General features: G+C 39.6%; 1 protein-coding gene and 1 long non-coding RNA gene across 2 annotated transcripts; both read right to left on the bottom strand.

Moving 5' to 3' along the window:
• Positions 1 to 4380: 4380 nt before the first annotated feature.
• Positions 4381 to 4921, bottom strand: LOC129738646 (uncharacterized). The gene is made up of 3 exons (XR_008735584.1): positions 4857 to 4921; positions 4558 to 4796; positions 4381 to 4492 (listed from the first exon to the last, which is right to left on the bottom strand). It is a non-coding gene; the product is annotated as an uncharacterized LOC129738646 (long non-coding RNA).
• A 5767-nt stretch (positions 4922 to 10688) lies between these two features.
• On the bottom strand, positions 10689 to 11480 carry LOC129738797 (uncharacterized). The gene is made up of 2 exons (XM_055730448.1): positions 11259 to 11480; positions 10689 to 11161 (listed from the first exon to the last, which is right to left on the bottom strand). The coding sequence occupies exons 1-2, from the start codon at positions 11326 to 11328 to the stop codon at positions 10845 to 10847; spliced, it is 387 nt and encodes a 128-aa protein (XP_055586423.1). The 5' UTR covers positions 11329 to 11480; the 3' UTR covers positions 10689 to 10844.
• Between the last annotated feature and the right edge of the window lie 3441 nt (positions 11481 to 14921).

Below are 14921 nucleotides of genomic sequence, written 5' to 3'. Positions count from 1 at the left end.
ATCTGGAGAAATTAATCAGCGAAGATGACATGAAACCACATGAAACGTCAATTGACGGAGCAACAAAAAAAAAACAAAAAGAATGTTGACCGATGTATGTCCGATGTTTGCCAGCTAATTTTCCCCTCCCGTGTTATTTTTTCTTCATTTGAACTTGTCTCGAACTTTGAACCTACGACTTGTTGGTCTCATGCCGCAGAAGGCAGAACCAACCATGCATTCTGCGAAGGAACAGAAAAGTGTCGCTCTTAAGCGACCAAAATATTTCTCAACCAAGGTCAATTTCATATGAAGAAATTGAAATTGCTACGAGAATAAAATGTTAATTTCCCGGCAAGGCCATTTCAACATGCAAAATGAGAAATTTCGAATCATTAGACGATTCAAAAGATAATTATTTTGATTCGTCATGAATAACAAAAAGTTTGGTATTGCTGAAAGACGCTTTCGAAGCTACCCTTGTACAGCTGACGGCTGTCAAATTTGAAGGTGTCAAAAATGGTTGGACAAAGGCTGAACGAGTTATTCCTCAGTCAATTTTCCCCTACTTTCTATTGACTGAAATAAAACTTCCTTATACGCTGAAACAGCGCTGAAATATTTCTTTCTTCAGCCAGAAAGCTGAAACAGCACTCAGCACCTCAAAACAGCATACGATCAGAGAATTGGCGTTTTTAATCAGCAAAAATGTTTGTTGGGTATGGCCGATGCAAATGCCACAGCAACCCGCTTAATAAAAATTCTACTAGGGCTACTAGAATTCTAGTAGCAGTTCTAGTAGAATTCTAGTAGAATTTTTGCCGGCAGCCAAGTAGAAAATGGCCCAACCGATTCTACTTGGAATGAATTTTCCCGTTTCAAAATGACCTTATCCGCACACATGCATATTTTTTAGATTAAAAAATATGTGTATTTGTGTGAGTGTGAATGTCAAGCACTGTTGCCAGTTAATTTATTTTGTGCACAAAATTGCAGTGTTGCTTGCTAGATCATTGTTTGTTTTCGGTATTGTTCTTTAAGTCTGAATCAAATCTATTTTTAATTTCATTCGTTTTGTCATACATATGGGGATTTTTTTTTATTATCTGACGGGTTTGCGCCGGGGGTCTTCAGATTTTCTCCAAAATTGAAAATTTGGTTCATTTTTGCGACTTAAGAACACATGTATTTTTTCAGATTTCTAACATTTTTATTTTTTGAGTTAGCTTCGGTTAGATTTTTTTGCAAATAAAAAATAACCATTTTTCAAAGCTACATAACTCTGTTGTTTCTCAACGGAAATTATAAAATAGCACATCAAAATGCATTGAAATTTTATCAGCTTTCCAAATAGAATAGTTGAAAAAAATTAAATAATGACCTTCAACATGAAAAGTTGTAAATAAACTTTAAATGGCGTCTAAAAGTACCGTCTGCACCACCGAATATTTTGCAAAAAATACCATTGTGTAGCTCGATTCATGATGCAACTTTCATCTGAAGACACCAAAGTGGGCCATTAATACCTTGAAGAGTTATGAAAGAAATAATGACAATAAATCTCTTTTTTTGCATCGAAAACAAACAATGGTGGAACAACTGCACTCACATATGGAGATAGCAAGCACTTCTAACAACATGGAAACAAAAGAACTTATCAAAGCTGGTAAAAAATACCACTTTTTCGTCCTTTTCAGACTGCCCATACTCGCATAACAGTCCCATATGAATTTTCGTAATTTTAGGTCAACATAAGGCTTCATCATAAAAGACTAAAAAATGAGGTTTTGTTCTAGAAATTTCGAAAAAATAATATCAATTTGTGGCTGTCCTATATGAAATATACCTGAATAACAGTCCCATATGTGAAATACCACGGATTTGGTTACTTTTCAATGTTTCTTTCGGCGAAATAGTCTTTGGTTTATTGCTTTGAACCATTTAAACATTTTTTTAACTCACTTGATGTCGAATGATGCACACTTGTTTTCGAAGGCAGGTCTGACTTTCTTAGGAATGACTTCCTGAGCGAAAAACTATCGGATGCAATCAAAAATCGTAAAAAGATTCAACTTAATTCATGATTATGGAATTCATGATATTTTTTTGCAAATATATATATCTTTTTCTGACAATTGCATTTAGAAGTTCAAAAATGATCAAATTTAAGTCTTAGAAAGTAGCTTGGTGAGAAAAATATATTTTGTATGGGACTGTTATGCTAGTAGATTCGAAAAAGGTTTCAAATATGGTCGATTAACAGTCCCATAATGAATAAAAATGGTGCTCTCGACCTTACCAATAACCCAATTTCGAAAATTTCAGGCCTAACGTTTTATTATGACAACCTAGAAACGATTTTCGTTTATGCTGAAAGTGGTGGTCACGATTTGAAAATATATTCTAAAACAGAAAAAGCTGATTGTCTCGCTTGCTTATTTTTCTATATGGGACTGTTATGAAAGAAGGGGCGGTAGATTGTTGCAGCTTAACTGACTTCATGTTATATCCAAAAATCTATTAACGTATTCGTTTATACCCAGTTTTGCCCCAGGTCACAACAAGTTATGTATATTTTACTGTCATTTTTAAAAGTTTATGCGCTAAGTTTTGCCTCCGTAATTCCCCCGATTTGATTTAAAATGGACGGTGGAACACTGAAGATTCTTATATATATTATCACTTATTGATTTTTCTCGGTGAGTAAAATGCACTCAACGAGAAAAATCAATAAGTGATAATATATAAAAGGAACCGGTGATTAAGTCTCGTTATTAATTAAACTAAAGATTCTTGTGTGAGCGATCGAGGTAGCAAAACACTGACGACGAATTGTGTTCGTTTTAGTATGGTAAACCTCAAAACTGGGCGAATGTAGAAAACGAATACGGTAAAAGTATCATATTTTCATGATTTCACAGCCTGGACTGGCCATACTGAGCTCTTTGATTATTTCTACAACATTTGTGCCACTTTCTCATACTTTTTTGATCAATGGGAAAGGATTTTGGTGTCCTATGTAAAGCACGTCTAGTCTATATTTTATTATTTTAATCACATTTTTGTGATCCCAAACACAGGGACTGAACCTTCTACTATGGGCATTGATTATGCTTCACAATGATATTTGATCGAAAAATAAATAAGTTACATAGTATATGACCAGGTTGTAAAAGCAACATTCCCATTATTAGTTATATCACTTAAACAACACTCTACAAAGCACGAAAAAGTAGTATTTTTTACCTGCTTTGGTAAGCTCTTTTGTTTCCATGTTGTTAGAAGTGCTTGCTATCTCCATATGTGAGTGCAGTTGTTCCACCATTGTTTGTTTTCGATGCAAAAAAAGAGATTTATTGTCATTATTTCTTTCATAACTCTTCAAGGTGTTAATGGCCCACTTTGGTGTCTTCAGATGAAAGTTGCATCATGAATCGAGCTACACAATGGTATTTTTTGCAAAATATTCGGTGGTGCAGACGGTACTTTTAGACGCCATTTAAAGTTTATTTACAACTTTTCATGTTGAAGGTCATTATTTAATTTTTTTCTACTATTCTATTTGGAAAGCTGATAAAATTTCAATGCATTTTGATGTGCTTTTTTATAATTTCCGTTGAGAAACAACAGAGTTATGTAGCTTTGAAAAATGGTTATTTTTTATTTACAAAAAAATTTAATCGAAGCTAACTCAAAAAATAAAAATGTTAGAAATCTGAAAAAATACATAATTTTTTAAGCCGCAAAAATGAACCAAATTTTCAATTTTGGGGAAAATCTGAAGACCCCCGGCGCAAATTGTCAGATAATAAAAAAAAATCCCCATATTTAAGTTTCATTTATTGTATAGTTTTATTTACACAGTACACTTATATAATATTTTCATTGTAAATCGAAGAAAAACATTTTTTCTTTTTTCCTTTGTCGATTTGTTCAGCCGGTTTTCGCCACCACCGGTGGAACGTTGATGCACATGGGGTTTTGGACACGTCAACATAAAACACGTTTTGTCTTCCGGTAGACACATGAAAGTTCCTTCCTTATTAAACTTCGTTCACCTTTGTTCACTAGTGGCCCAGCTGTTTGGGCTGCTCAACACGGTTCCGAATTTGCAGAAAAGACTGTATGTATCTGGCTCGGATGGCCCTCATCGAGGTCGGCTCGAATCTGGGGCGGGATTATGGAACTCGAAACAATCGAGTTTCGTTCGATTCGACCGACTTTGGCATCACCGATCTCGATTCGAATGGAACGTATCGAGATGATCTACTACCCGATTTACTCGAAATCTAATACGTTAAAATTTAGAACTCGAACGAGATTCGTAATACTGATTCTAATTCGATTCGAGTTCAACTCGAAACGGGTAACTCGAAACGAATAGGATTCATAATTTCACCCCTGGTGTAGCTCTGGGTTATATATTTTAAGTCAATAGCCGGCCTACCGAGACAGTACACACAAATGTTGCTCGTCATGTTATTGTGCGGACAGGCATTACGGCCATTGCAATCTGTAAGTCATGGGAAAAAAAATTAGTATGTTGGAAATTTCACATTTCACTGAAAATTAACTTACCCCACTAGCAGTCCGAATTGGTTGCGCTTTCAGCTCAGGAAGCAGATCAGGCTTGGCATCTTGTGGCACAGCAGCGATTACATCATCAGACCGGGGAGCACTCGAGAGGCCATGTTGGAAGCGAGCCTGGTCTTCCGTCGGTTCAGGTGCAAATCCATTCCTTCTTGATGTGCCTTCAGATGTTCTGGATGATTTTGCCGACCACTATCAGCATCCAGTCCTCGCGGTTGTTGCGGCACCTATTGAAGTAGAAAAATTATCATTTCTTTCCGAAGATTTCAGTTTCATTATAAACTTACCAAAAAGCCTTTTCTTCCTCATTGAAGCACGTTTGATAAATGGTGGTGAAAATTTTTTCGCCGCTCTAACGGCAAATGTCAGGGTCAGTGTTGCTAGGCATGCAGTTTGGAATTGAGTTAACAGTTTTTCGAGTAAAATGTTTTAGTATGAATTGCTTATATTAGAAATTTATTCGTTTTTTCAAACTATTTCTTTAGAACTTTCCTTTTTCATAAGGTGGGTTTTTTTATTGGTTCTACACAATATATTGGAATTTTATGAGCGCAACGGTTTTTAATATTAACTGCGTTAAATTATAATTCGCAGGTTATATCTGGGCGTGATTAGATTTTTCAACTGTAACCACTTTAATTTGTCAATTGTTACATTTTTATCGTTTTTTGTTATCCAAGAAATGTGCTATTAGAATCCGGTATATTGTTGTTCAGAATCGTAATGCTCTAAGTTCTATCGTTGAATGATATTTTTAAATTGAATTTTATCTGAATGCGTCACATATATCTGTAAATTTAAAAAAAATCGCCAAAACTATTTCATTGGAAACACTTCCGCAGCCATGATTGTTTCTAAATTTTGCATTATGGCCGCCGGGCAGCCATGATTGTCATCACTCACACTTTCAAAAAAAAAAACATGAACAATCAGTAGGTTGGTTCATCTTGTTTGTGTAGCATACGCATGAACAACATTTAGTTTAGATGTATGAGTGACAGATTTATATTCCAGGGTGAAAAACTCACAAATACTAAGATTTTCGACGGTTTAACTGTCTGTAAACTGCCATAAATACACGTTTAAAAAAAGTCAGGTAGAATAATAATTGAGTGGGAAGATTTTCTTTTCCGACCTAAAGCATCGCATGTTCACGCAGAAAAAGAATGGGGTATAGTTTCAACAAAACGTTTTGTTATTTTATTTTGTATTTTAAAAGCAGATTTTTGAACAGCTTTCACAAAAATTTGGAATATAAATAATCGAAGAATTTTGTTATTTTTACACACTCATTTTTTATTACATGCATTAAAATTTTGGTTTAGTTTGAAACCAATATTGGTTTTATGCGATGAACATGTAACTAAAAAACGATCAGTCGAAAAAAGAAAAAAAATTAATGAGTTTTCAGCATCGTCCGAACAACAACAGTCACAAGAGGTCACCGTCACAGTAACACTGCTGTGACCGTCACGGAATAGGATGGACGTAAGCCCGGGTCCTCAGTGCTTCGTTCTAATGAACAAATTAGACACGGTGCAGGTGCCACCCATCCAGAAGACGGTGAGGACCCGAAAAAGAACATCAAGGGCCGGTAGGGCATCATTCCGGCCAAAACGAAGCTTGCCATCGTGCCTACTCCAGTCATGCAGCAGTCGGAGATGGTCGACTACTGCAGCATCCGGAAGCAGAAAGTGATTAAAAGTGCGAGTCGGGCCCTTTATTCTGCATCAAGAAAAAACGGAAGCAGTCTCCAATGCCGGCCGGAATTCCGGAATGGTAATTGTTTTCATGTTCCATTAGTGTTTAAAGAAATATGCGAATAAAGAAAATATATCATAAATGTTTTTTTTTAGATTGTATTAATAGATCCGAAAATTCCTCAGACCAACATATTTTTAAATTTAAAACAAAAACAAAATATTTCCAGCACAAAGTTTTCTCATTTTGAACCCCCTAATGATACATTTTTCCAAAAATAAAATTTTTGTAGTTCTCAAATCAATTCTATTTTATTGTTTTGACAGAAATTTCGATTCATTTTTGAAAAAGGTGTATTTTTGTTTCAATCAAACGATAAGTTTAAATCGAATCGATATTTTTTGTCAGTGTTATCAAAAATATATTTGTGCATTTTCCCAACCAAAATTTTTATTATTTTTGGCCGAAATCTTATTATTTTTAAAATATATTTTTCTGCGTGTTGTAAGTAGTCAAAAAAAATGTATTTATTTTTTAATTTAACGGACTTGTTTCTTTCTCCATACAGGATAGCTCGAGGGACCTGTGGCTCCGGAAAACAAGTTTCAAGTGATAATTGTTTCGGAGATGATCACGGCCGGAAGCCATAGGAATTTGATCATTGCGCGTCTACTGATCGGGCGCTATCGACGTGACCAGTGATGATAACAAAGGATAAAATAAAGAAGTAAAATATGTGTTAATTCAAATAGTGATAATGTGAAGTGAAAATTAATGAAAAGTTTTAAAAATAATTTTTGTTTTATTCATTTTTGTTTGAAAATTCCGAATCCTATTTTTAGCTCGCACTAATACACGCGCATTTATATTTTTCAATGCACTCACACATGAGCATACACGTTACACCAATACAATCAAACCATGACAGATGTCAACGAGAGCTGTCATTTTGAACCGGGAATTTCATTTCTACTGTATCGGTTGGGCCATTTTCCACTACAAAACAATGGGATGGCTAGTAGGCGGCAAGTAGGATTCCTACTAATCTTTCTAGTGGTCCTACTATTCTTTTTATTAAGAGGGTTACATTTGAGTGAGTCACGCTCATTTTTTTCTAACCATTTATGGTTCTTAAATAACCATTTTATGGTTTTTGCTTCGAAACCGCCAATATGGTTATTTTTTAACAATAATTCAACAAGGAGTTTTAACCATTAAATGGTTAAATTTTTGGTAGTTCTCGAGCATTAACCACAAAACGGTTGAAAATCTACACAGCCATTTTGAAAGTTATCGATGGCGGAAGCCGAAGCGTTCCAGATTTCTAGTTTTCTCGCACGAATAAAATATACTTAGCTAATAAGTTTCCAAGTAATTCCGCGTGCTTGTGAATCGGGAGAACATGAAAGGTAAGAAACTTGCGTCCTTTAAAAATCCCAACCAAACAAAATAAAATTTATATTCCAGTGCACCGAATGGATAGATCCGCTATCAGTCCGGTTCCAGTTCCAGTGGCCACAACTAGCTCGGGAGGAATCTCTACCGGAACGAGCTCAACTTTTGATCCTGATAAAAAGTATCGAGATGACCATACAATTTATAATTGTGTCGGTGTTTGCTAAATGCAATAACCAACCAGATCGTCTCGTTCCCTTCCCAAGAGAACCAGTACTCAGCGGATTCAGACGACCATCAAACAGGCTAAACAGATGACCATGTTATTAAACAATGCGGTGGTACGGGTGAGTTTAAAAAGAAAAAAAATATCCCCAGGAAACTTACTTTTCCTTTCTGTTCCGTTTGATCTTCAGCAGCGGTCGTTTGGCTTCAACTTCTGTGCATCGATATTGATGTGCACCACGGAAATAGTTCCGAGACACCTGCTAAATGCTTCCTTCAAGTTCCGCGGATCTGCAAGACATTTGCGGTCGCCAGCGTAGTTTACACGATTCGTTAAGTTTCCCGCTGCTGGAAGAACGGATCACTATGGGATTTGAAATGTCCAAAGAACGGACTTTAAACTTCACAAAAGCCCCGAAAACATACTGCATTGAATTGATTGGTGATCCATTATCTTTCGTTATTTACAACATGCACCGTGGCGAGAATACTCAATGGAATAGACAAAACCTTAAATTTCAACGAGCTCAACTGTTCAGCAATAACTATGCAGGCTTTCTATACACAAAGAAGTCCGATCGTGTTGATAGTATCTCACTTAGACGTTGTTCCGGAAGCCCAAAGAGCCATGGTTGAGAATGCTGAACAAAGCTAGATCCACTAGGTCTGTTGAAGTTCCTGGAGGCCATTCATCTGACAGACGGATGCTTCCAATCTACAAAGTTTAATGGAAATTGCAGTTTCAAATTCTTCAGGATATTAGACACACATGTTGGTAAGTTGGTTATCGATGAAATAATTTGATTTTGATAATCCTTTTTTTATTTTGCAGATCTCACACTTAAAGAAGTCGCGGTCAAAAAGCCAATTAGTGTTCCCGGCTAACATCCGGATTACTATTTTAGTATAAATGTTTAGTTTACAAGGGTTATTCTTGTAGTTTGTGGTCCGTAAAGAAAGAACGCAGTTACATAAATTAACAAGAGCTTTTTATTTGGGGTCTTTACAGTTTGGAGTTTGGAATTGAACTGACTAACTAAAGTGAAAAAATTCAAGCTACAGATTGCCGATTGCTTAGATCTCAACACCCCCTCTCAAACGGTCAATCCTAAGGAACTTCGGAGTTGAGAGAACCGAACGGAATCCAGGGCCTTGGTGAAGATATCTGCATGTTGATCTTGCGTTCGAACTGGTTTGATACAGATGACACCGCTTGCGACATGGTCCCGGATGAAGTGATGCTTCACATCGATGTGCTTCGTTCTTCGGGTCTCACAATTCTTTGCCATGAACATACACCCCTGGTTGTCCTCGAAAATTGTAACAGGACCGCCAGGTTCTCGCAAATCTTCCAGTATGCCTCGGAGCCAAAGAGCCTCGGCTACCGCATTACTCAAGGCAACGTATTCTGCTTCACTGCTTGAAGTGGCCACCGTTGTTTGCTTCTTGCTGCACCATGCTACGACGCAACCGAAAACTTTGAAAAAGTAACCGCTGATAGATTTCCGGTCTTCGGAGTCGGATGCCCAATCTGCGTCAACGTATCCAATCAACGGGGGACTTGAAGATGAACGTTTGAACTGCAACTTCCATGTTCGTGTACCTTGGAGGTAACGGACGACACGCTTCAGATGCTTGAAGTGGACTGTGGTTGGGTGTTGTTGGTAACGGGCCAAATAACCAACCGAGTAACAGATATCTGGACGGACACACAACATGATGTACATCAAACTACCCAGCAGTTCCCTGTACGGCTCCTGTGTTTCGGATCCATTTCGATCTAGGGAAAGACCTTTCTCCATCGGCGTCTTAACAGGATTGCAATTCTCCATACGGAACCGCTGGAGGACTTTGGAAAGGTTCACCTCCTGCGATAATTCCAGTGTGCCTTTTTGCTGGTCATAATCCACCTTCATACCCAGGAAGTTTTGCAGCAATCCACAGTCGGTCATAGAAAATTTCGATGCCAATTGAAGTTTTAATTTCTTGATTGACGCTCCCTTTCTGCCAGCGATAAGCAAATCATCCACGTACAGAATTATGATCAGCTCATCGCCCTCGTCCATCTTGGTATACAGGCAATAGTCATGCCTGGAGCGAAGAAAACCCATGTCGATGATAACCTTGTTGAATTTCTCGTTCCAGCACCGGGGGGACTGTTTAAGTCCGTAGAGAGACTTCAGCAGCTTGCAGACTTGACCTGGTCTTGCTTCCACGCCTTCAGGTACCGCCATGAAAATCTGTTCGGTGAGATTTCCATGTAAAAACGCCGTTTGTACATCCATGGTATGAAATTGAAAACCATGGTGTACACCAACCGCCAGAACAACACGAATGGTGGCCAGCTTCGCCACAGGTGCGAATGTTTCCTCGTAGTCCAGTCCTGCTTTCTGAAGATAGCCCTTGGCAACCAATCGCGCTTTGTATCGGACCGGCCTGCCACCAGAATCTAGCTTGATGCGGAAAACCCACTTGGAATGGAGTGGTTTTACGCCCTTCGGACACGACGTCAGCTGCCATACTTGGTTGGTTTCCATCGAACGGAGCTCATCCTTGACAGCTTGGAACCACATCTTCGAATCATCTCGGCCTTCGATTTCAGCATACTTAGTCGGTGTATCTGGGAGAAAAGAACAACCGGTAGTTGCCTTCTTGTAGTTTGTGGTCCGTAAAGAAAGAACGCAGTTACATAAATTAACAAGAGCTTTTTATTTGGGGTCTTTACAGTTTGGAGTTTGGAATTGAACTGACTAACTAAAGTGAAAAAATTCAAGCTACAGATTGCCGATTGCTTAGATCTCAACAGTTATCGAATCCGTTTTCAAAGCGATCGACCCGATGGCTCGTCTGTCTGACGCTGTTTCATGAGTACCGACCGTCACACCATTCGGATGGACCACATTGACATAGGCGTCTGCCGTATTGACCCCGCCATAGTTAATTCCGATGCACACTTAAATACCGATGTCTCGCTCTGAGACGCTTGGCAGGATCAGTTTGCTTAAATAGATATCTTCCGATAAGAGTTTCTCCCCCGCTGAAGGCAACAGTTCATAAAAGTTCTCCAGATAACGAATCGATTGGTTCTGATTGAAACTGTGATCATCCAACGCGTTGTTGAGATTGATACGGCGGAACCACTTGATCGATGGTAGACCCTTGTTGTAGACACGGCACTGGAGTACTTTTTGTGAATTAAGCAGAGCAGTAGTATTAGCTGGTAAATTATCCAACAGCTCCGGGACTGCTACTGTTTCATCTAGGTAGGACTCTGAAAAGATTAAAAAAAGCAATTAATACAACATAATGAATCTATGAAAGTCGCACATGATAATACTTTAACATCCAGCTGGAATGTTCATACGAACTGTATCTTAAATTGGGTGGTGTTGTCCGTTCTGTAGGCTTCCCTTCAATTGTCACAAGTTTTGATGGCATGAATAAAAAACGAATACTTAATACTAATAAATTATCCTTAAAACAGAAGATTTTTTGGGTTTTTTTTCTTTGAAAAAGTCTCTATAAGTAAGAAACAAAATTTAATTTGAATCTATCATCAACCCGCTTTTTCCCATTCTACGACGTGGTTGAAAAATAACCATATTCCTACTTCTACGCAAGAATTCCCTGCGGTTGAAAATTAACCACATTCCCACTTCTCCAGAGAAGTCAAAAAATGACTTCTATGGAAAAAATCAAAAAATCACTTAACGCGGAAAGGTGTGAAAATGGTTACTTTTTAACGATAATTGGTTAATTAATTTCGAGCGTGTACACTAGGAGACGGTTCGTCTCGAGACGGTCTCAGCGTCTCCCATTTTCTTCGGGAGACACTGAGACCGTCTCAGGTTTCCAACAACAACAACAGACAACAACGTTCGTCTCATAACAAAAATCGCAGTTCATGTTGCCTAGTGTGGACCATGATGGCTCTAGTATGGTGATCTCATATGCCAAATCGCCATTCCGCCATATTGAAAAAAGTTTTGACAGCTGGCTGTAGTGTTTACGAAAAAAGGGGTCCAGGGATGCCAGGTGTTAGAGATAAAAAATCAGATGGCAAAAAAGTGTGTATGTGCACAAGCCAATCGTAAACGAAAGATCAAAAGATTCAAAACCGTACTGGCGTTTAGTTTATTTTATTATATTTAAATTGAGTTTTCGGAAAAAAACAATGATATGAGTATATTCAATGAATTAATTTGTATTCTAAACACTTTTTTATAATAAAATTACAATACAGTTCGGTCTATCCGTATGTTCCGAAAAAGAAAAACTTTTCATTGACCGTTATGATAGAAAGGATCTTAAAGGGTGGAACAAACAACCAAAACCCTAAACCGGATGTTGCTTGTTCCTTATTCTTGTTACCTTATCTAAAGGGCTATTTTGTTTCCCTCCAATCGAAAAGTGTTAGATGAAAATAAAAGTAAATCGGTTCTGCTAAAGGAATGCTATAAATTCTGCTATTGATAATTTTCATGACTAAATGATAAACGATTTTATGGTTCGAAATTTTATTTTCAAATAACTGTTGCATCATGTAGATACTGCTTAAGCCTTTTTCAATATTAACATATTCAGTTAATGTACCTTCACCACCACCCACGAGTAGCGCTGAGCTGGAGCTTTGCTGCACTTGAGGATGACTAGCAATTGGACAGCATCACCTGCAGAATCCTTCAGGGGCTCAATCCATTCCGGACAATCAACAGTCTGCAGTGGATCGATCTGATTCCCCAACCCACTCATCGGACTTATCGTCATGCTGCTCAGGCGCCTAACGTTGTGCCTATTTTCCTATTTCAGCTCATCGGTCCCATCATTCAAAAGTGCCAAAAACTTCATCTGATTTTCCCAAATGCTATCCATCAGATCCGGATTACTCGATTGGATCTTCTGGAGCAGCGATGGCAACAGACGGGGGTCCTCATGAAGCAGCTTCTTCATCTCGATGAAGATCGGATGTTCCTGCAGGAGAGCCAGCCGCTTCTCGGACGATGGTGTGTAACGCCTCGCCATGTTACCATCCGATTCGATGACTTTCTGCTGCTTCTAGATAGCTCTTGAAAGAAAAAAGTGTTGAATAAGCATAAATTTGTCATAAGTAATGCAAAATTAATGTTACTCACCGCTACCGACAAAGCTGGCACCGTCGTTTATAGGTCCAACTTCTTCCAGCTTTGCTTACCAGCCCGGAGCTCAGCCGGAAGATTTTGTTTCGATTCTATGAATTATATTTGCAAAATCAAGGCGAAATCTTTGTCTAAGCAATATCTTGGTGATTGGCAAAACTTCGTGTTTTACAAAAAATTAGAGCACCTGGCATTGTAACGAAGGCTAGCTCAGCGGATTCGCTATCCCCAGGGTCGGCTTACTACCTAGGAGAACCTCGATAAAGTTGAAGGAAGATAGACGAAACTAAACACCAAGTAAGAACCCCTCCCAAATGTACCGGCTCTTTCGGGGTTAATTATGCAGAAGGCAGGTTCATTTAATTTTGTTAATATTTTTTTTTATTCATGACACAAACAACATTAATGGGAAAGGAAATACGTTGCGGCCGTTGCTGCTCATGCTGCTGGACCACCGACTTGATTTGATGTGGGAGGAATTGTATTGTGGCGATTGAGGAATTGGCTTGGGTTCGACGACAGGTATAGCGAGGGATTGGTCATTTGCTTACCGCTGTTCTGCATCCCTCGGATCGTCTGTCGGAACAGTTGGACCACCAGAATGAATGCCAGCGATATTTGCCGCCGACAGGGCCCCAACACCGCCGAGGACCACGGAACGTGCCAAGGATTCGAGCTCTACTGGGAGACACGTGGTGCGGGAACCTGGTAGAATGCCAGCGGATGCCTTCTCGGACCCACAGATTTAATGCCAGCGGATGCCAGCAAGGACCACCGGATGGATTGTCAGCAGGGTTTGCCGCCAACGAAGATAGCTTACCCCGACACCGCCTACGGACCACGGATTGTGCCGAGGATTCGTGCTCTACTGGGAGACACGTGGTGCAGGAACTTGGTAGAATGCCAGCGGATGCCGGCAAGGACCACCGGATAGATTGCCAGCAGGGTTTTGTCACCGACGAGGGTTCCTTAACTTGGCCCGGACACCGCCTACGGACCACGGATTGTGCCAAGGGTTCGTGCTCTACAGGGAGACACGTGGTGCGGGAATCTCGGAACTTGTTAGCGATGAATTTAATGACCACCGGATTGATTTCCAACGGGATTTGCCGGCCACAAAAAAAACGTATTGTCCGGCCCGACACCGCCGAAGGACCACGGATCGTGCCTAGGATTCGTGTCTCTACTGGGAGACACGTGGTGCAGGAGATGAGTGTGTTGCCGGTAAATGTTGATAGAAACCACCGGACGGTTTCCCTCTTCTCTCGTACACCGCCAGAGGACCACGGATTGTGCCTCGGTTTCGTGTCCCTACAAGGGGACCCGGGATGTGGGAGCCTGGGAAGTTGCCACCGGATCTGTGCTGGAACCACCGGATGGAATCGGTAACTTTTTGGAAGTTGCTTTAGTTTTCCGATAAAAATATAGTCGACCGTGCTTAAAGGCCGCTCGCTCCCAACTGACTAATCGTTTCGCATCTCCTCGACTTCGACACCTCATCGCTGCTCTCCCATCGATTTTCTCTCCTTTGCTTTCTTTCCTCCTCTCCCATTCCGGAACTTGAAGAACGCTCAAACGCTTTTGGTGACGTTTGACGCGTCGCTGCTCACAGGGCTGGGAGGTTGGAATTTGGGGAATACGTGGGACATAGCTCAATTTTCGGGTGTCATTATCGGGCCACGGAAGCCAGCCCGCATCATGTAACCGTTCTGGGTGGGTGTGTCCTAGGGCATCGCGCTCTTGAGACACCCCAGACCGATTATCTTCCGTGATGACAGCGGAACATTGGGCCCTATAAAAATTTCTCCTATCGGACAAAACAGCTTTTTTTTTTACAATTTTATGAGCAACAGAGCCTTAAAAATCACAAAAATTATACATTATTAATAATTAATT

Source organism: Uranotaenia lowii, chromosome 1, assembly GCF_029784155.1.
Source record: "Uranotaenia lowii strain MFRU-FL chromosome 1, ASM2978415v1, whole genome shotgun sequence".
Classification (NCBI taxonomy): domain Eukaryota; kingdom Metazoa; phylum Arthropoda; class Insecta; order Diptera; family Culicidae; genus Uranotaenia; species Uranotaenia lowii.
Note: the sequence above shows the minus strand (reverse complement) of the source record. Positions and strands in the feature narration are given on the sequence as shown.

What these genes read in the sequence shown, in the direction of transcription:
- LOC129738797 (XM_055730448.1), bottom strand. Translation starts at nt 11,328, where the DNA reads ATGCCATCAAAACTTGTGACAATTGAAGGGAAGCCTACAGAACGGACA. An exon ending in ACCACCCAATTTAAGATACA is followed by an intron (nt 11,162 to 11,258) that starts GTTCGTATGAAC and finishes TAATCTTTTCAG; the next exon opens with AGTCCTACCTAGATGAAACA.